The sequence below is a fragment of the Pecten maximus genome, chromosome 6 (genome assembly GCF_902652985.1).
Source record: "Pecten maximus chromosome 6, xPecMax1.1, whole genome shotgun sequence".
Taxonomy (NCBI): Eukaryota; Metazoa; Mollusca; class Bivalvia; order Pectinida; family Pectinidae; genus Pecten; species Pecten maximus.
This window is the reverse complement of record NC_047020.1, coordinates 28498873-28521914: the sequence shown is the minus strand read 5'-3', so window position 1 is coordinate 28521914 and position 23042 is coordinate 28498873. Positions and strand designations below refer to the sequence as shown.

General features: G+C 40.9%; 1 protein-coding gene across 2 annotated transcripts; it reads left to right on the top strand.

Annotated features, from left to right (window-relative positions):
* The first annotated feature begins 4754 nt into the window (after positions 1-4754).
* On the top strand, positions 4755-21761 carry LOC117329451 (oocyte zinc finger protein XlCOF28-like). Of its 2 annotated transcripts, XM_033887402.1 has the most exons (9): positions 4755-4904; positions 6606-6727; positions 8605-8695; positions 9209-9297; positions 9791-9860; positions 16382-16472; positions 18566-18789; positions 18996-19049; positions 20587-21761. In XM_033887402.1, the coding sequence occupies exons 1-9, from the start codon at positions 4785-4787 to the stop codon at positions 21694-21696; spliced, it is 1971 nt and encodes a 656-aa protein (XP_033743293.1). In that variant the 5' UTR covers positions 4755-4784; the 3' UTR covers positions 21697-21761. The 2 variants fall into 2 exon arrangements, with proteins under 2 accessions (XP_033743293.1, XP_033743294.1); XM_033887403.1 differs by lacking the exon at positions 6606-6727.
* The last annotated feature ends 1281 nt before the right edge of the window (positions 21762-23042 follow it).

Genomic DNA, 23042 nt, shown 5'->3' with positions numbered 1-23042 from the left:
ACTCAAATTATTACACTTAACTATGACAAGCCAAACTACAAGTTGGCATTCATTATGAATATTTATATGATTCATTTATAGGACACCGGAGTAAAAAACCCATTAACCATATACAGATCGAAGCATGCGCAGCAACTATATCGTTTTACATGCATTACGATATGATTTTGTTTTAAAATTATAATTTTGTGAATATCCATCCGAACACGACCTAAATATGGTTTTTACTAACTGTTAAGTTCCTTCAGCGTGCGATCGGCCGAAGGTATTATCATGATGAACACATTAGATCTAGTATGTAACACCTGTAGAACATATATAACTTTATATTATTAAATATGTTTATATGTAAAAATTATTTGACATTCCATATTCCTCCCTCTACCTCCGTCCCCTCCAATATAGTGTAATCCTCCCTCTACCTCCGTCTCCTCCAATATACTGTAATCCTCCCTCTACCTCCGTCTCCTCCAATATACTGTAATCCTCCCTCTACCTCCGTCTCCTCCAATATACTGTAATCCTCCCTCTACCTCCGTCTCCTCCAATATACTGTAATCCTCCCTCTACCTCCGTCTCCTCCAATATACTGTAATCCTCCCTCTACCTCCGTCTCCTCCAATATACTGCAATCCTCCCTCTACCTCCGTCTCCTCCAATATACTGTAATCCTCCCTCTACCTCCGTCCCCTCCAATATACTGTAATCCTCCCTCTACCCCCGTCTCCTCCAATATACTGTAATCCTCCCTCTACCCCCGTCTCCTCCAATATACTGCAATCCTTCCTCTACCCCCGTCTCCTCCAATATATTGTAATCCTCCCTCTACCTCCGTCTCCTCCAATATATTGTAATCCTCCCTCTACCTCCGTCTCCTCCAATATACTGCAATCCTTCCTCTACCCCCGTCTCCTCCAATATATTGTAATCCTCCCTCTACCCCCGTCTCCTCCAATATAATGTAATCCTCCCTCTACCTCCGTCTCCTCCAATATAGTGTAATCCTCCCTCTACCTCCGTCTCCTCCAATATATTGTAATCCTCCCTCTACCTCCGTCTCCTCCAATATACTGCAATCCTTCCTCTACCCCCGTCTCCTCCAATATACTGTGATCCTCCCTCTACCTCCGTCCCCTCCAATATACTGTAATCCTCCCTCTACCTCCGTCTCCTCCAATATACTGTAATCCTCCCTCTACCTCCGTCTCCAATAAACTGTAATCCTCCCTCTACCTCCGTCCCCTCCAATATACTGTAATCCTCCCTCTACCTCCGTCTCCAATAAACTGTAATCCTCCCTCTACCTCCGTCCCCTCCAATTTACTATAATCCTCCCTCTACCTCCGTCCCTTCCAATATATTGTAATCCCCCCTCTACCTCCGTCTCCTCCAATATACTGTAATCCTCCCTCTACCTCCGTCTCCTCCAATATACTGTAATCCTCCCTCTACCTCCGTCTCCTCCAATATACTGTAATCCTCCCTCCGTCTCCTCTAATATACTGTAATCCTCCCTCTACCTCCGTCTCCTCCAATATATTGTAATCCTCCCTCTACCTCCGTCTCCTCCAATATACTGTAATCCTCCCTCTACCCCCGTCTCCTCCAATATACTGTAATCCTCCCTCTACCTCCGTCCACTCCAATATACTGTAATCCTCCCTCTACCCCCGTCTCCTCCAATATACTGTAATCCTCCCTCTACCTCCGTCCACTCCAATATACTGTAATCCTCCCTCTACCTCCTCCAATATACTGTAATCCTCCCTCTACCTCCGTCCCCTCCAATATACTGTAATCCTCCCTCTGCCTCCGTCTCCTCCAATATACTGTAATCCTCCCTCTACCTCCGTCCACTCCAATATACTGTAATCCTCCCTCTACCTCCGTCCCCTCCAATATACTGTAATTCTCCCTCTACCTCCGTCTCCTCCAATATACAGTAATCCTCCCTCTACCTCCGTCCCCTCTAATATACTGTAATCCTCCCTCTACCTCCGTCTCCTCCAATATACTGTAATCCTCCCTCTACCGCCGTCCCCTCCAATATACTGTAACCCTCCCTCTACCTCCGTCTCCTCCAATATACTGTAATCCTCCCTCTACCTCCGTCTCCTCCAATATACTGTAATCCTCCCTCTACCGCCGTCCCCTCCAATATACTGTAATCCTCCCTCTACCTCCGTCCCCTCCAATATACTGTAATCCTCCCTCTACCCCCGTCTCCTCCAATATACTGTAATCCTCCCTCTACCTCCGTCCCCTCCAATATACAGATATCCTCCCTCTACCTCCGTCCCCTCAAATATACTGTAATCCTCCCTCTACCCCCGTCTCCTCCAATATACTGTAATCCTCCCTCTACCGTCGTCTCCTCCAATATACTGTAATCCTCCTCTACCTCTGTCTCCTCCAATATACTGTAATCCTCCTCTACCTCCATCTCCTCCAATATACTGTTACCTCCCTCTACCTCCGCCCCCTCCAATATACTGTAATCCTCCTCTACCTCTGTCTCCTCCAATATACTGTAATCCTCCTCTACCTCTGTATCCTCCAATATACTGTAATCCTCCCTCTACCTCCATCTCCTCCAATATACTGTAATCCTCCCTCTACCTCCGTCTCCTCCAATATACTGTATTCCTCCCTCTACCTCTGTCTCCTTCAATATACTGTAATTCTCCCTCTACCTCCGTCTCCTCCAATATACTGTAATCCTCCCTCTACCCCCGTCTCCTCCAATATACTGTAATCCTCCCTCTACCTCCGTCCCCTCCAATATACAGATATCCTCCCTCTACCTCCGTCCCCTCCAATATACTGTAATCCTCCCTCTACCCCCGTCTCCTCCAATATACTGTAATTCTCCCTCTACCGCCGTCTCCTCCAATATACTGCAATCCTCCCTCTACCGCCGTCTCCTCCAATATACTGTAATCCTCCCTCTACCTCCGTCCCCTCCAATATAGTGTAATCCTCTCTCTAACTCCGTCTCCTCCAATATACTGTAATCCTCCCTCTACCTCCGTCCCCTCCAATATACAGTAATCTTCCCTCTACCCCCGTCTCCTCCAATATACTGTAATCCTCCCTCTACCGTCGTCTCCTCCAATATACTGTAATCCTCCCTCTACCGCCGTCCCCTCCAATATACTGTAACCTCCCTCTACCTCCGCCCCCTCCAATATACTGTAATCCTCCTCTACCTCTGTCTCCTCCAATATACTGTAATCCTCCTCTACCTCCATCTCCTCCAATATACTGTTACCTCCCTCTACCTCCGCCCCCTCCAATATACTGTAATCCTCCTCTACCTCTGTCTCCTCCAATATACTGTAATCCTCCTCTACCTCTGTATCCTCCAATATACTGTAATCCTCCCTCTACCTCCATCTCCTCCAATATACTGTAATCCTCCCTCTACCTCCGTCTCCTCCAATATACTGTATTCCTCCCTCTACCTCTGTCTCCTTCAATATACTGTAATTCTCCCTCTACCTCCGTCTCCTCCAATATACTGTAATCCTCCCTCTACCCCCGTCTCCTCCAATATACTGTAATCCTCCCTCTACCTCCGTCCCCTCCAATATACAGATATCCTCCCTCTACCTCCGTCCCCTCCAATATACTGTAATCCTCCCTCTACCCCCGTCTCCTCCAATATACTGTAATTCTCCCTCTACCGCCGTCTCCTCCAATATACTGCAATCCTCCCTCTACCGCCGTCTCCTCCAATATACTGTAATCCTCCCTCTACCTCCGTCCCCTCCAATATAGTGTAATCCTCTCTCTAACTCCGTCTCCTCCAATATACTGTAATCCTCCCTCTACCTCCGTCCCCTCCAATATACAGTAATCTTCCCTCTACCCCCGTCTCCTCCAATATACTGTAATCCTCCCTCTACCTCCGTCCCCTCCAATATACTGTAATCCTCCCTCTACCTCCGTCCCCTCCAATATAGTGTAATCCTCCCTCTACCTCCGTCTCCTCCAATATACTGTAATCCTCCATCTACCTCCGTCTCCTCCAATATACTGTAATCCTCCCTCTACCTCCATCTCCTCCAATATAGTGTAATCCTCCCTCTACCTCCGTCTCCTCCAATATAGTGTAATCCTCCATCTACCTCCATCTCCTCCAATATAGTGTAATCCTCCCTCTACCTCCGTCTCCTCCAATATACTGTAATCCTCCATCTACCTCCGTCTTCTCCAATATACAGATATCCTCCCTCTACGTCCGTCTCCTCCAATAAACTGTAATCTTTCCTCTACCTCCTCCAATATACTATAATCCTTGTACCAACCACCCCCACTCCCATCTCAACCCCTCATCTCCTCCCCAAACCCCTCCTCCCCAACTCCTCACCCTTGGACTACCTCCGTGCATTCGCATATAGGCCTAGTGCAAATCTCGCTTTATTCCTCTTAGCCTTGTTGCTTATATTCAGAACTCATATGTCATATATGCAAAGGAAATGACAGAGACCTGCAATAGACAGTTTAATATGTCTCTTGGGGACTGCTAGTTTTTAAATGTAATATTTCAAACATAGATTATAACATATTTCTGTCTTGACGGACCTACAAATGTTAATACAGGTCTTGGAAGTCTTTGTAAAGGCTCGTCTGAAAACAATATAGAATTTCCAGGTATGTGTAATGAAATCCGGTCAGTCTAATTATACGCTTCTACTCTAATATTAGTCACCGCCTAGTCTATTCGGAGCTTTCCTTTATTTATCTGTGCTTCAAGGTAAGAGTCCGAGACAGTTAAGAAAATGGCGTCTGAATGTGACGTTACGACAACCCATGAGTACATTTGTCCATTTCCTGACTGTTTTAAGACGTTCTCGAGGCCTAATCGACTGGAAATTCACCAGCGTTCACACACGGGAGAGGTAATAACTTCGTGAGATATCTCAGATGTCGGTGAACGATTTGATTAATTCAAATAATCAGTTCCAACTTTTCTCGCAAGTCCACGTGTTTTTACTGGTGCAAATTGAAAGTATAAACCAAGCCGAATCCGGTCGAGTTCGGCATCTTTTTTGTTAACATGTGAATTTTTCACCATATTATTTCGCCAAATTGTTAATCGACATGGAAATGCTAACTGCTCGACTTATTGTATGATTATTATCGCTTGTTTGGCGAGCAGAAAGTAACAAAATCTGCATTCCTGAACCGTCAAACGTTAGTTCTAGTAGGAATGTATAGGGACTTCAGTTAAAAATTAAAAAAAAATACAAAAAGATATGAAAACCGCTTATATAGATTAAGAAAGTCATCCCAAGTTAACAATAAACATTTTCTTGGATTGTTTGACTGTAGATTAATTACAATTGGCAATTTAATCAATGTGTTATTAACTGGGTCACGATCAACAAGAGGGATAACTCAAATATAACGTGAAGCTTTCATAGAGTGTTATTAACGGAAGGGAAATTACTCCTACAGTATAGTCTGTTTCTCTGGTGCTGAACAAATAAATTTAAAACTGTTTTTAATTGTTGCTTCTGTGTTAAAATTACGGTCAATAAAGTACATGAGGCAGCATAATATGATCAAATATGTTTGTATATCATGAGTTGTTTGTTATAAATACTTAATGCCAATTTATAACAAAAACGAAGATGTAAATACATTTTTCTGGAAAAGGCTATACCACGAAGGGAGGTAACAGTTTGTGTGATTTTATAAAAATATTAATCGCTTTTCTCCGCTGGCATTTAGAAGCTTGAAAAATTTACTTAAAATACCTTGATATATGAGCTTTCATTTAGGATATAGACTTTTATCAACCACAAATATTTTCTGGTTCAAAAAAACAAAAAATCTAACGATCATACCACACTGGGGTACAGGATATTGGTGATTATTATGTTTTACAGATGAAAGAACAAGTATTTCACTTAACCTAAGAAATAAGAAAATACCTTATAAGTCATAGATAACTGGTGACCTCCTTCCTTACTGTGACACTAAGCATCGAGACTTATTTCAAATATACTACAAATAACATGTGCTTGGACCAACTGTCATGGTGAATTTAGACATTGCGGTTACCTCCCTTTTTCACACCATCTAGCGATAACTGAAGTCCCTAGAATGTATTGTAAATGTATCAACATTCATATAAGAAGAGAAGATTTGAGTAGTAATTTGATTGTTCACTTCTATAGAAAAATGTGTAACTTAATCAATTCAATTATCACAGATCTATATAGGTTTTGCATCATGCAGGGATTGACACTAACTTAATCACCTTAAAAGGTCGCCGGGCTGCCAGGTTTTGGAATGAGGCAGCCAGGGCTGCCAATGGTGATGCCCCTCTTGGGGGATTAGGGGGCATTATCCCTCCAGCCCTTACCCCAACACTGAGGAAAAAATTGAATATTCTAGATGCAGTTTCCTGCATTCTTGTTCATTCTGAGCCTAAAATATAAGATCTTACACCAAACGTTTTCATGAAAAAAGTTCTAAAATAAAATTATTGAAGTCAATGAAGAAAACTGTTAGTGTCGATCCCTGGCATGTCATCAAATGCTAAACATTGTATTTTATGACATATAGATACAAACAACTGGTTTGTGTTCCAGAAACCCTTTAAGTGTATAGTTCCAGGCTGTGGAAAGAAGTATGCTCGTTCATCTCATCTACGCAGGCATGAAGAAAACAGTCATGAACTCAATGGGGTACCTGTACCACAGAAGCAAGTTAGGTAGGTTAATTTAGATCACAGGAGTAAGTCAGATATGTCACAGTGGCCAAACTTTCACTTGTAAGGTAAACAAAAATATGTACTATTTACATACATGCCATACTTTCAGGAGACCAATAAGGGAGATTCGTGATTATTTTAAGGGAGTTTTAATTTGCCTATAATAAGGGAGATTTGTGCGCGACATGAATATCAACATTTTTACTCAATTTTAAAGCAATAAACTAATTTTGAAAGTGATAAAGAATATTTATATTTATTTGGGATATTAATCATACTGTATATATGCGAACAACAAAAAGTTGTATAAGGTAAAAAATGCAATAAGTATACATTCAGATTCTGATGATATGAAATCATTTTTTGACTTTTTATGTAACACAAAAGTTTCACAGCTTTATGCATATTACATAACAGCATTAATGAAAAGGGTAGACTATAATTACATGTAGCTAAAGATTAAGACAATCAAGTTAATCTTAATCATTTATCAGTTTGGATTTTCTTAAAATGAGAAAGCTTGATCCACTCTGAGGGAACAATTAGTTGTAAAAATCACCATGAAATGTACATGTCCTGTGGGATCCCTAATGTTGGACCATTTAGATATACATGTACAGATATTACAAATGTGCACGTGTATATATATGATGTCATGAGAACTGAAGATGTTCATGTTAGGAGAGTCAGACTGCAGTAAATCTTATCATAAACATTCCAGATTTTGTATATTGTCTCTGTCATGGACGATACAGTCATTGTAAACATCATGATTGACCACTACAACCAACAGATGTGCTAATTTTGATAGTTTTATAAAAGAAAATATCTTATTTCATCATGATATCACTGATCCACAATACACATTTTATATGAAAAACATGTGTGATTTTGCTTCTGACCAGGCTCTGTATCAATTACCATCAACAAAGTATGGTCCTAAAAGAAAACATAATAATTCAAGTCTGTTAGCAAAGAGGGTTAAAGTTGTTTATAAGCGACTTGCCTTTATTTCATGGTGATAGTCTAATAGATATTCTAGCGCAAACATTACACTAGCCAGAGCTTCATGTGAAAGCCGTGTCCAACAGGTGCCATTTTAATTGAGTGATCACATGAACAGATGGATCACGTGATCGCTAAATTTAGCCAAATCTCATTAAATCTTGTGGAAAAAACTACCGAATTGTAAACAAAAATGGCGTCGGCCGAAATACCGGAGGGAATTACAAAATACGGGAATATGGGCTCTCCTCCCGGGAGGAAATAAATGACTTGAAAATAAGGGAGATTTTGTCTCACGCCGGGAGGTATGGCATGTATGTATTTATTTAAAGGTGCGTTAATACTTGTGTTGTGTATTGTGGGAAGTTTTAACATGTCCCTATGTCGGGTAATGTACCTGTGCATTTACTGTATAGATTGGGGGTATGTAAGTTCGCACACTTTTGGTATGTTTTTAAATACATTTCCATCAAATTAATTTCAAATCGAGAAAGAATACCTCACATTGTTAGATGTACAAATGCTTCATAACATACAAGTGTGTAACTTGATATCCATGCACATCAAAATCCTTACCTGGGCTCTATCTAGGTGAGTTCAATTCACTCCTTACAGCTACAGAGCAAGATAACTGTCTCCATACAGTGTTTTATGTTAATAAAATGTGTCTTCCTGTAAATATATTATTTGTTTTTAGTAAAATATTTCAATACCAAAATTCAAAATAAAAATTTCATTGGAAAGTACCGGTAATTTATGAAAATAGTGTTTAGTTTTATGAAATCTGTTTTTTTTTTTTAATCATGCTTTATCATTGTCTTCATCTGTTACACTATTATTCCTGTTTCTAATTGGTTTTCCTTGTATCACAGGTGTACAGTGGATGGATGTGGAATGACCTTCACCTTGGTGCAAAATCTCAAAAAACACACCAAAAGGAAACATATGCAGCGTCAGTTCACAGTGAGTTCTAAATACGTCATTGACAGTAGTGTCAGAACTTGAAAAGTTGTATAGTTTTAGGCTAAAATAATCATCGTTGGATTTTGAATGGTTTGTTACAGGGACAATGTGATAATTTAGATAAATATTGTATAGGAACATGGCTGTTGGTTTTAAATGTGTTGCTAGCATTCTATTGCTAGGCTGAACATCATGATCAGTAACCAGGTAACTTGAATGGTGTCCATCTAGTCTGAGGGCCCGGTTTGAGTCCTGGTTTGGCCATTGCATTTTTCCTCGTCTATTACATATGTGTTTCTATAGTAACAATACCAGTTTTGTTTGTTATATGGTGTAACAAAGTCATTAAGGGCTATTAGAAATAGAAAATACTATATTCAACCTTAAAAACACACACTGCGCTAACAAATAATAATAATAAAAAAAAAAAGTTTCCATGTGAAATTTGGATGAACAGAAGAAAAATGGAAGTACACCTATCTATCTGACTACCTTGTGGTTTGTCTGTTGCAGTGTGAATATGATGGATGTGGAAAATCCTTCAAGAAGAATCAACACCTCAAAGTTCATGAGTTTGAACACACAAAAATCAAACCTTTTCTGTAAGTATGTTTGTGTCCTACCTGCATGAATACAATTTAATCTTTTTTTACTGTTAAGACTAGGTGGGGATATTATTTTTTCTCTATCTGTCTATTAAGTTCTTCCTTGCCATTAATATTTTACAATATTACAAAAACAAAAGCAAAAAAAAAAGCATGAAAATTATTACTAAACAAAACCTTATTTATTTATAATATAAATCTATAACACACCTGGTTCTTTGCAGAACATTTCATTTCACCATTGTTTGGTATTGAACAGATAGGGAAAGTATTGATTTTTAATTGGAATTGGTCATTTTATCAAACCTTTATCACACCTATAGCTATATCTCAGCTGTTGATGTTATATGAAATAACTCTTGCAGATAGGTACCATCAGTTGGGTACTTATTTAAGTTGAAAAGCCTGCGGCCACATGAATTCTGATGGGAGTTTGGATGTGAAGATTCTGTGTAAGAATAATCATTCTTAATGTATTTCTTTTTTACAGGTGCTCATATGAGGGATGTGGCATGAGGTTTCTGGTGCCAAGCAAATTACACCGGCATGAAAAAGTGCATAGGGGGGGCCCCTTGGGGTTTTTTTGGGGGGGTTTTTTTTTTTTTTTAAAAAAATTTTTGTTTTTTTTTTTTTTTTTTTTTTTTTTTTTTTTTTTTTTTTTTTTTTTTTTTTTTTTTTAAAAACCCATTTCTAAATTTTCCCTTTTAGGGGGGGTTTTTTTTGAAAAAATTTTCAAGATCCATTTTTTTAAAAAAACCGGGGGAAAAAAAAAAACCCCTTAAAAAAATGGTTTTGTTTTTTTTTTTTAAAAAAAAAAAAAAGGGTTCCCGGGGGGAGGGGGGGGTTTTCTGGGGGAAAAAAATTGTTTTTTTCCCCGCTTTAAATTTTTGTTTTAAGAAAAATAATTTTTTTTTGGGAAAGGGGGGAAATTTATTTAGCATTAAAATGCCCTTAATTTAAATTAAAACCCAAGGAAAAAAAAAAAAAAAAATTTTAAAAAATTTTGGAAAAATGAATAAAGGGGTTTGGAACTGGTTTGGTTGCATGGGAATTTGTTTTAAAGGGAAATTTCGGTTTAAACCTTTTTACCCATATTTTTTAAATTTTTGTGATTGTTTGTAGACTGGGGGGGATATTTTTTAAATTTTGGGTAAATTTGGGGGAATTTTAAAATTTTTAAAAAACTATTTTTTTTTTTAAATTTATAAATTTGGGGGTTTTTTGAGCCTTAAATTTTGGGGGTTTTGAAAAAGGAAAGTTGGGGGTTTTTAAGGGGGGGGTTAAATTTTATTTTTAGAATATGTAGAAAGGGGGGGTTTAACTTAAAAGGGGGTTTGGGAATTTTTAAAAGGGGGGGGAATTTGGGTTTTTGATGATTTTGGGTTGGGTGTAGACTTATGATTTAGGTGGTATATTGGGGGGAATTTGGGGAGTTGGGTGAGACATGGTGATTTGGGGTAACTTGAGGGTTGGGGGTTGTACGGGTAATGGGGGGTTAATTTGTGATTTTTGGGGTTAAAAATTGGGGTATTGGGGGCTGGGGGGGGGGAAACATTGGGCTGGTTGGGTTTTTAAAGGTTGACGGGGGGGTGGGGGTTGGGGGGGGGGGAATGGTTTTGGGGGGGGTAAATGGTGAGATTTGGGGTGTAGAATGGTGAGGGTGATTTGGGTGTAGGGGGGTGGATTTGGGGTGTTGGACTGGGTTTTGAGAGGTTGGGGTTGAATGGTATGAGTTGGGGTGTAGATTGGTGTGAGTTGGGGTGTAAAGGGGTTTGTAGTTGGGGTTTAGATTATGATTTGGGTGTGTGGGACAGGTATGAGTTGGGTTGACTGGGATGAGTTGGGTGTAAAAAATTTGGTGTGAGTTGGGTGTAAATTTGAGAGTTGGGGGGGGAAAGGGGGGATGAGTTGGGTTAAAAATTGGGTAGAGTTGGGGGTGTAGATGGGAGATTGGGGGTGTAGATTGGTGATGATTGGGGGAGACTGGGGGGTTTGGGGTTGGGGGGTTGTCCCTGGGTGGTTGGGGTGTTAAAATGTGATGATTGGGGTGTAGGTGGGTGAGTTGGGTTGATGGTAGAGGGGGGTGGGGAGAGGGGGGGGGGTGGGGGGGGGTGGGAAAAAGGGGGAGGGGGAAAAGGGGGTTTGGTTTGGGGTGGGAGGAGGTTTGGGGGGGCTGGTGAGTTGGGGGGAGGTTTTTTTTACGGGCTTTGGGGAAGGGTAGATTTGGGGGGGGAAAACGGGAGGGGGGGGAAAGGGGGTTTGGGGTTTAGAGGGGGTGTGAGGGGGAGGTGGGGGTTGGGGAAAAGGGGGAGGGGGGTGTAGACTGGTGAGGAGTTGGGGTGTAGACATGGTGAGTTGGGGGGATGTAGAGGTCGGTGTGTAGACATGGTGGAGCTGGGTGTAGACATAGGATGAGTTGGTGTGTAGATGTGGTGATGAGTTGGTGGTGTAGACATGGTGATGAGTTGGGGTGTAGATGTGGTGATGAGTTGGGGTGTAGCATGGTGATGAGTTGGGGTGTAGACATGGTGATGAGTTGGGGTGTAGACATGGTGATGAGTTGGGGTGTAGACATGGTGATGAGTTGGGGTGTAGACATGGTGATGAGTTGGGGTGTAGACATGGTGATGAGTTGGGATGTAGACATGGTGATGAGTTGGGGTGTAGACATGGTGATGAGTTGGGGTGTAGACATGGTGCTGAGTTGGGGTGTAGACATGGTGATGAGTTGGGGTGTAGACATGGTGATGAGTTGGGATGTAGACATGGTGATGAGTTGGTGTGTAGACATGGTGATGAGTTGGGGTGTAGACATGGTGATGAGTTGGGTGTGTAGACATGGTGATGAGTTGGGGTGTAGACATGGTGATGAGTTGGGGTGTAGACATGGTGATGAGTTGGGGTGTAGACATGGTGATGAGTTGGGGTGTAGACATGGTGATGAGTTGGGGTGTAGACATGGTGATGAGTTGGGTGTAGACATGGTGATGAGTGGGTGACATGGTGATGAGTTGGGGTGTAGACATGGTGATGAGTTGGGGTGTAGACATGGGTGATGAGTTGGGGTGTAGACATGGTGATGAGTTGGGGTGTAGACATGGTGATGAGTTGTGGTGTAGACATGTGATGAGTTGGGGTGTAGAATGGTGATGAGTTGGGGTGTAGACATGGTGATGAGTTGGTGTGTAGACATGGGTGATGAGTTGGGGTGTAGACATGGTGATGAGTTGGGTGTAGACATGGTGATGAGTTGGTGTGTAGACATGGTGATGAGTTGGGGTGTAGACATGGTGATGAGTTGGGGTGTAGACATGGTGATGAGTTGGGGTGTAGACATGGTGATGAGTTGGGGTGTAGACATGGTGATGAGTTGGGTGTGTAGACATGGTGATGAGTTGGGGTGTAGACATGGTGATGAGTTGGTGTGTAGACATGGTGATGAGTTGGTGTGTAGACATGGTGATGAGTTGGGGTGTAGATGTGGTGATGAGTTGGTGTGTAGACATAGTGATGAGTTGGGGTGTAGACATGGTGATGAGTTGGTGTGTAGACATGGTGATGAGTTGGGGTGTAGACATGGTGATGAGTTGGGGTGTAGACATGGTGATGAGTTGGGGTGTAGACATGGTGATGAGTTGGGGTGTAGACATGGTGATGAGTTGGGGTGTAGATGTGGTGATGAGTTGGGTGTAGACATAGTGATGAGTTGGGTGTAGACATTGGTGATGAGTGGGTTGTAGACATGGTGATGAGTTGGGGTGTAGACATGGTGATGAGTTGGGGTGTAGATGTGGTGATGAGTTGGGGTGTAGACATAGTGATGAGTTGGTGGTGTAGACATAGTGATGAGTTGGGGTGTAGACGTGGTGATGAGTTGGGGTGTAGACATAGTGATGAGTTGGGTGTAGATGTGGTGATGAGTTGGGGTGTAGACCTGGGTGATGAGTTGGGGTGTAGACATGGTGATGAGTTGGGGTGTAGACATGTGTGATGAGTTGGTGGTTAGACATAGGTGATGAGTTGGGGTGTAGACATGGTGATGAGTTGGGGTGTAGACATAGTGATGAGTTGGTGTGTAGACATGGTGATGAGTTGGGGTGTAGATGTGGTGATGAGTTGGGGTGTAGACATGGTGATGAGTTGGGGTGTAGACATGGTGATGAGTTGGGGTGTAGACATGGTGATGAGTTGGGGTGTAGACATGGTGATGAGTTGGGGTGTAGACATGGTGATGAGTTGGGGTGTAGACATGGTGATGAGTTGGGGTGTAGATGTGGTGATGAGTTGGGGTGTAGACATGGTGATGAGTTGGTGTGTAGACATGGTGATGAGTTGGTGTGTAGATGTGGTGATGAGTTGGGGTGTAGACATGGTGATGAGTTGGGGTGTAGATGTGGTGATGAGTTGGGGTGTAGACATGGTGATGAGTTGGGGTGTAGCATGGTGATGAGTTGGGGTGTAGACATGGTGATGAGTTGGGGTGTAGACAAGGTGATGAGTTGGGTTGTAGACATGTGTGATGAGTTGGGGTGTAGACATGGTGATGAGTTGGGGTGTAGACATGGTGATGAGTTGGGGTGTAGACATGGTGATGAGTTTGGGTGTAGACATGGTGATGAGTTGGTGGTGTAGACATGGTGATGAGTTGGGGTGTAGACATGGTGATGAGTTGGGGTGTAGACATGGTGATGAGTTGGGGTGTAGACATGGTGATGAGTTGGGGTGTAGACATGGTGATGAGTTGGGGTGTAGATGTGGTGATGAGTTGGGGTGTAGATGTGGTGATGAGTTGGGGTGTAGACATGGTGATGAGTTGGGGTGTAGACATGGTGATGAGTTGGGGTGTAGACATGGTGATGAGTTGGTGTGTAGACATGGTGATGAGTTGGGGTGTAGACATGGTGATGAGTTGGGGTGTAGACATGGTGATGAGTTGGGGTGTAGACATAGGTGATGAGTTGGGGTGTAGACATGGTGATGAGTTGGGGTGTAGACATGGTGATGAGTTGGGGTGTAGACATGGTGATGAGTTGGGGTGTAGACATGGTGATGAGTTGGGGTGTAGACATGGTGATGAGTTGGGGTGTAGACATGGTGATGAGTTGGGGTGTAGATGTGGTGATGAGTTGGGGTGTAGACATGGTGATGAGTTGGGGTGTAGACATGGTGATGAGTTGGGGTGTAGATGTGGTGATGAGTTGGGGTGTAGACATGGTGATGAGTTGGGGTGTAGACATAGGTGATGAGTTGGGGTGTAGACATAGGTTGATGAGTTGGGTGGTAGAGATTGGTGATGCGTGGGTGTAGACAGGTGCTGAGTTGGGGTGAGACACATAGTGATGAGTTGGGGGTGTAGACATTGTGATGAGTTGGGGTGTAGACATGGGTGAGAGTTGGGGGGATAGACATGGGTGATGAGTTTGGGGGTGTAAGAACATGGTGATGAGTTGGTGGTAGACATGGTGATGCGTTGGGGGTAGACAGTGATGAGTTGGGGGTAGACATGGTGATGAGTTGGGTGTAGATAGACATGGCTGATGAGTTGGGTGTAGACATGGTTGATGAGTTGGGGGATGTAGACAATGGTGATGAGTGGGGTGTAGACACTAGTGGATGAGTTTGGTGTGGTAGACAATGGTGATGAGTTGTGGTGTAGACATTGGTTGATGAGTTGGGGTGTAGTACATGTTGGTGATGAGTTGGGGTGTAGACATGTGTGAGTGAGTTGGGGATGTAAGACATGGTGATGAGTTGGGGGTGTAGACATTGTGGTGTGAGTTGGGGTGTAGACAAATGGTGATGAGTTGGGGGTGTAGACAGAGGATGATGGAGTTGGTGATGTAGACATGTGTGATGAGTTGGGGATGTAGACTGGTGGATGAGTTGGGGTGTAGATGTGGTGATGAGTTTGGGGTGTAGACATAGGTGATTGAGTTGGGGTGGTAGACATGGTGATGAGGTCTGGGTGTTAGACATGGTGATGAGTTGGGGTGTAGACATGGTGATGAGTTGGGGTGTAGACATGGTGATGAGTTGGGGTGTAGACATGGTGATGAGTTGGGGTGTAGACATAGTGATGAGTTGGTGTGTAGACATGGTGATGAGTTGGGGTGTAGACATGGTGATGAGTTGGTGTGTAGACATAGTGATGAGTTGGGGTGTAGACATGGTGATGAGTTGGGGTGTAGATGTGGGTGATGAGTTGGTGTGTAGACATGGTGATGAGTTGGTGTGTAGACATGGTGATGAGTTGGTGTGTAGATGTGGTGATGAGTTGGTGTGTAGATGTGGTGATGAGTTGGTGTGTAGACATGGTGATGAGTTGGTGTGTAGACATGGTGATGAGTTGGTGTGTAGATGTGGTGATGAGTTGGTGTGTAGATGTGGTGATGAGTTGGTGTGTAGACATGGTGATGAGTTGGGGTGTAGACGTGGTGATGAGTTGGTGTGTAGATGTGGTGATGAGTTGGTGTGTAGATGTGGTGATGAGTTGGTGTGTAGACGTGGTGATGAGTTGGTGTGTAGATGTGGTGATGAGTTGGGGTGTAGACGTGGTGATGAGTTGGTGTGTAGATGTGGTGATGAGTTGGTGTGTAGACATGGTGATGAGTTGGGGTGTAGATGTGGTGATGAGTTGGTGTGTAGACATGGTGATGAGTTGGGGTGTAGACATGGTGATGAGTTGGGGTGTAGACATGGTGATGAGTTGGGGTGTAGACAGTGACAAGTTGGGACGAGATGTGGTGATGAGTTGGTGTGTAGACATGGTGATGAGTTGGGGTGTAGACATGGTGGCAAGTTGGGGTGTAGACATGGTGATGAGTTGGGGTGTAGATGTGGTGATGAGTTGGTGTGTAGACATGGTGATGAGTTGGGGTGTAGACATGGTGATGAGTTGGGGTGTAGACATGGTGATGAATTCTAGGAATTTCTATCACATTTAATCTCCATGAACTCAATGAAGGGGAGTTAACCTAACTAAAGTGTGACCCTTGGATTGCAAAGATTGGAATGGATGTAGAATGATAGTGTAACATGTTGATGGAAAAAAATCAGTGTTATGATTTATAATGTTTTTCTGACAGGATACAAATGTGATGAATTGGGATGCAATGAATCTTTCTCCAAGTGGACACTACTAAGGAAACATAAAGCCACACAACATGCACTGGGTAAGTGATTGAGTTACCTCCCCTGACATCCTGGTGACACACTACATGTTGAGTCATCCAGTAAAATATATATATTCTATAGGAGGACTCCTGAAATAAAGATATTCTGTTTGGTGGATTCTGAAGAAATACTTGCTTATTTTATGGTACTGTTTAAATCACTTCTGTTGGTGGTTGCTGTTTTTTTTTACTGGAATAGCCCAAAGGAGGAATTGAAAATAGTTCAGTCAACACTTTTAATAGAAGTTATAATATATCAGAAACATTTAATATGAGGTTGTGATGTAGGAGATATATGCTGTTTTACACCAATTCATAGTTACATTGTTCACACCTACATGACTCTTAGTGATGGGAATCGGTATCACTTTCAGAATCTATAATCGGACACTCGATATTGATCAATTATTGATTATGATTGGTTTTCTAGATCTGACACAGAGTTGCCCTTTTGTAGAAAATTTATTAACATCTCATGTACATTTATTGCATATTTTAGCCTTTGTTATCAATATTTTAATATTGTATACAAACAAATCATTAACGGTTGTTAGTATGTTTAAATCTCCTTAATTGATTATAAACGAGCAATGAATATATGCTAAAATATAGGACCAACTACAAAAATATGAAAAAAAAGTATGCAAAGCTTGAGATCTACAAAGACTTCCAGAAATTTGTGATTAATAAATTGCCATTTAAAATCGGTTTTATGTATTTTTTGACTAATTTTTGATTATTTTCAAACATCTGCCCACCACTAATGACTCTGCCTACTGCCAGGTTTTAACTCATTGACTACAGTCAGTGTTCTGTTGTTAGGAGGGAGTAGTACTCCGTTATGGAACCATCTGATATCTAATATTAGTTAATGCATAGTTTTAGAAGACAATTCCTTACTCTGATAGTGTCTTATCCTAAAGTAACTTTAGTAACTTGGCGTGATGCAGTTTATATTATATTTTTATTCCTTGCCTTTTACTGAAGCAGGGGATATTAATTTGGGTTTGTTCGTCCGTCCGACCGTAACATTTCTGTGCAATAAGAGCAACAAATTATTAACAGATTTCTTCAAACTTAGTAGCAAGGTTTTAATCCTTAAGTTAAGGCCTCAGCCAAATTCAATTGCCATTTTTGCTAGACTTATATGATGGAGTTATGTCATCTTCATTAAATAATAATGTCGTTTTGTGCCATTTCCGTGCAATAACTGGAACAGATTTTCTTCAAACTTGATAACAATGTTAAATGCTTTAAGGCTAGTCCAAGTTCAATAGCCACTTTTGCCAGATATTATTTGGCAGACTTAGGGCCCTTTGATTAACAAAATATTTAGTTTTTCTGCTGTTTCCATGCAATAACTTCAACAAGTATAATTCAATTTTCATTAAACTTTGTAACAAGTGTTATGGTTCCTTGGTTTATGAGAAACATTTTTATGCTGTTAGATAATTCTCTGAAATATTTTCTGGAAGTTTTCAAACTCAGGAAGTAAGGAACAGGATTCAATGTATTAAGAGCTGAACCAAACTCATGATAGGGTTCGGTAATGTCAGATGAAAAGAGAAGTCTTGCAAAATCAGTTTACTTTATTCTGTAATACTTCTTCAATGAAGCATCTGGTACCTCAGTACCAGACAATGGCTAAGGCAGCATATGAGTGTTCATTCGTCTGAGTGTGAACTTTTTGCCTGTCCCCGTGACAACTGTGGGTGTTCCTATCTCAATCAACGAAATGTATAAGGTTTTACTTTTTTCTTTGAGTTTTCAAGCAATACATTATGGCTCTACAGAATTTATCATTCCATCGAGCAGTAATGACATGTTAACTCCTAACCTCAAGAATGTTTACCTTTTATATGTCAGGAAAGTTTGAGATTTAAGTATGCTTGTTAGAGCAATGAGCTGACTTATAATGCCACAAAGCTGATAACTTTTACCTTATTATACAGCATGTGTGATATGAGGTTAACATGGATTTTGAGGTAAGCTGTAATGAGTCTGTTGTCTTTCCTTTAGGTATGTACGACATGTAAACAGTTGTGAAACAAGTTTCATTGCTAGACAGTACATGTAGCCTTTCTTGTTTATAGAGAGAAAGTGTCCACAGTGTGGGAAAACCTTCAGTACCAGACAATGGCTAAGGCAACATATGAGTGTTCATTCGTCTGAGCGTGAACTTTTTGCCTGTCCCCGTGATAACTGTGGGCGTTCCTATCTCAATCAACGAAATCTTCATGCCCACATCCGCTCATACCACGATGGCAACCGTATAGAGTGTCCATACCCAGATTGTCACAGGCGCTTCACCACTGAGGTATGTGTCACATCCTTCTCATTCCGACATGTGAACAAAAACACTGAAATGGATATAGATATGAGGAGTTTAATTGGACACATGTACAATAAGAGTCTAAACGGCTAACCAGCTGTGTGGTTGTATTTACATGTCTTACTATGCAATGCTGGATATTACTTGTAATTGAAATGATTATCTTACAATGTTGTGTTTTTCTTTTTCAGCAAAAGCTTAAGCAACATCAAGATGTACATAACCCCAATAAACCACCCCCTAAGGTAAGTGTCACACAGTTACAGAACCCAAATAAACCACCCCCTAAGGTAAGTGTCACACAGTTACAGAACCCCAATAAACCACCCCCTAAGGTAAGTGTCACACAGTTACAGAACCCAAATAAACCACCCCCTAAGGTAAGTGTCACACAGTTACAGAACCCCAATAAACCACCCCCTAAGGTAAGTGTCACACAGTTACAGAACCCAAATAAACCACCCCCTAAGGTAAGTGTCACACAGTTACAGCCACCTGTATATATCCCACACACCTTGTTCAAATGTAAATATCCCACACACCTTGTTTATGTATATATCCCACACACCTTGTTCAAATGTGTATATCCCACACACCTTGTTAATGTAAATATCCCACACACCTTGTTAATGTATATATCCCACACACCTTGTTAATGTAAATATCCCACACACCTTGTTAATGTAAATATCCCACACACCTTGTTAATGTAAATATCCCACACACCTTGTTAATGTAAATATCCCACACACCTTGTTAATGTATATAACCCACACACCTTGTTAATGTAAATATCCCCCACACCTTGTTAATGTATATATCCCACACACCTTGTTAATGTAAATATCCCACACACCTTGTTTATGCATATATCCCACACACCTTGTTAATGTAAATATCCCACACACCTTGTTAATGTATATATCCCACACACCTTGTTAATGTATATAACCCACACACCTTGTTAATGTAAATATCCCACACACCTTGTTTATGTATATATCCCACACACCTTGTTCAAATGTGTATATCCCACACACCTTGTTAATGTATATATCCCACACACCTTGTTCAAATGTAAATATCCCACACACCTTGTTAATGTATATATCCCACACACCTTGTTAATGTATATATCCCACACACCTTGTTAATGTATATAACCCACACACCTTGTTAATGTATATATCCCACACACCTTGTTAATGTATATATCCCACACACCTTGTTAATGTATATAACCCACACACCTTGTTAATGTATATATCCCACACACCTTGTTAATGTAAATATCCCACACACCTTGTTCAAATGTAAATATCTCACACAAATTGTTAATGTAAATAACCCACATTCCACCTTTAACATAAGCATCCCACAGTCTCCTTCTAATGTAAATATCCCACAAACTTGTAATGTAAATATCCCGCATTCCTTTTATGTAAATATCCCACAGTCTCCTTCTAATGTAAATATCCCACAAACTTGTAATGTAAATATCCCGCATTCCTTTTATGTAAATATCCCACAGTCTCCTTCTAATGTAAATATCCCACAAACTTATAATGTAAATATCCCACAGTCTCCGTCTTCCCTAAATATCCCACATTCAACTTATGTAAATATACCCACAAACACATTACATTACAAACTGTGTTGGAATTGTATGATGTATGAACCATTCAAATACTGTCTAATAAAGGATGTGGAACTCGAGAAAATATTCTCATCATAAACAGCAAACAAATCTTTTTAATGTCTATTATACACTTAAATTTTCAGAAAAGATCAAGGAAAACCAAACAAAAAAATATAGCTGCTGTTCTTTCTGGTGTGAAAGAGAAAGATTTGCATGATGTGGATGATATAACAACCCCCATAGAGGATAGACTGATTGATGTAACAGCCATCACCCACGAGGATAAGCTAAATAAAGATTCGCACAAGGCTGTTATCACAGCTACACAAGACCTAGAGAATAGACTGATTGATGATTCCCAGGAGGGGGATGTCCCAGCCACACAAAGTAGGCTAAATAAGGACTCCCACAAGGACGGTGTTGTGACCCCACAGGAAAAACTAAATAAGGACTCCCACAAGGACGGTGCTGTGATCCCACAGAAAAAACTAAATAAGGACTCCCACAAGGACGGTGTTGTGACCCCACAGGAAAAGCTAAATAAGGACTCACACAAGGACGGTGTTGTGATCCCACAGGAAAAACTAAATAAGGACTCACACAAGGACGGTGTTGTGATCCCACAGGAAAAACTAAATAAGGACTCCCACAAGGACGGTGTTGTGACCCCACAGGAAAAACTTAATTCACACAGCATTACAACCTCACAGCAGAACGGACAGTGTAACGGTCAGAAGGACGAGACTTTTGTAGAGATGAGAGACTGTTTTGTAAATGTAGAGTTAGGTGAAGAGAAGGGAAATAGTGCTGAGGAAACAGAGCAGAGTGGTGGAGAGATTGTAGATGTTAGTGTTAGTTGTAAGACCCCAGTTCCATGTGAGGATACAGACTCTGTGCTAACTGATGAGTGTAGTATGTTGGAGAGTGACTGTCATAGTAAGTCTTCTAGTGATTCAGACTCGGGAAATCTGACCTCAGACTCGATAAGTTTGACCTCAGACCAACAATCTGAGACTCATGTGTCTTCAACTGGTTCAATAGACAAAATGTGTACATGTTTCTGTGATGAACGTCAAGCGCTTGAAGTAGCAGCTGATGATTTAGGAGGGGAGCCCAGTGTTCTCCAACGTCTGTGTGTTTCCTCGTCATGCTTATTGGAGACACAATGTAATTGTCAAGAGTCACACAAACATACAAGACATTCATCTGGTCGTATTCAAGAGAAGAGAAGGAACGAAATGTATGATCTGTAAAATCCTGGCAGATCATGAAATAATGGTAACAAGCAAAATAAAGTACATTTAGATGTCTTATATCAGTTTGTAGTTTGTTTAACTATTTTTTAGTCTGAAGAAGATCAAGCAACAGCCAAACAAAATCTTAATGAAACATCTTCTGTCCATAGTCCATTCATGTGTCTGTCCATCCGTCCGTCTTCCAGGCTATCATTTCATCAGTCTATCTTTCCATTAACAATCCTTGTTTGCTTTTTCTCAAAAGATAATGAAATAGTTTACCAAAATATTCCAAAAATGCTCTTTTAAAGATGTACCATAATATTACAACCTATAAATTATCCTTAAAATTATGTAAGTATGTGAAAGTATGCTCTCATGATCAATTTAACAAAATTTCTGGAAAGTCAAAATATTACATTTGGAAGATTTGTAGATCATCAATGACCGAATCGACTTTTGATAGACTATACAAGCTTTACGGTAAAAATACAATACACAATATTTTACATTTACCGAATTTCAAAACCTTTTCTGCAAAGTGAGGAACTTATGGATGACAGTATATAATGTGTCAGTATCCTCCGAACAACCACACATTACTGTCAAACAGCTGACGGTCCAACATAAAGACAAATCACTGATTACAGTGATTATAAAAACACAAATCGTTGAAGAATTTCTATAGAAATAGTCAACACTAATGAAGAAGCAATGCTTACCGGACATCAGCCACCATGAACCAAGGCCAGAATTATGACACCTGTCTCAAAGGGCATCAGCAGATTTATATCAACATTAATTGCACTAGAAAAAAAGTACAAGATTGATGGAAAATAATCAAATGATCTATCTGGACAATGAGGACAGGTAAATCAAATGATCTATCTGGACAATGAGGACAGGTAAATCAAATGATCTATCTAGACAATGAGGACAGGTAAATCAAAGGATCTATCTGGACAATGAGGACAGGTTAATCAAATTATCTATCTGGACAATGAGGACAGGTAAATCAAAGGACTATCTGGACAATGAGGACAGGTAAATCAAAGGATCTATCTGGACAATGAGGACAGGTAAATCAAAGGATATATCTGGACAATGAGGACAGGTAAATCAAATGATCTATCTGGACAATGAGGACAGGTAAATCAAATGATCTATCTAGACAATGAGGACAGGTAAATCAAATGATCTATCTGGACAATGAGGACAGGTAAATCAAAGGATCTATCTAGACAATGAGGACAGGTAAATCAAATGATCTATCTGGACAATGAGGACAGGTAAATCAAATGATCTATCTGGACAATGAGGACAGGTAAATCAAATGATCTATCTAGACAATGAGGACAGGTAAA

What these genes read in the sequence shown, in the direction of transcription:
- LOC117329451 (XM_033887402.1), top strand. Translation starts at nt 4,785, where the DNA reads ATGGCGTCTGAATGTGACGTTACGACAACCCATGAGTACATTTGTCCA. An exon ending in GTACCACAGAAGCAAGTTAG is followed by an intron (nt 6,728 to 8,604) that starts GTAGGTTAATTT and finishes CTTGTATCACAG; the next exon opens with GTGTACAGTGGATGGATGTG. An exon ending in ATATGCAGCGTCAGTTCACA is followed by an intron (nt 8,696 to 9,208) that starts GTGAGTTCTAAA and finishes TGTCTGTTGCAG; the next exon opens with TGTGAATATGATGGATGTGG.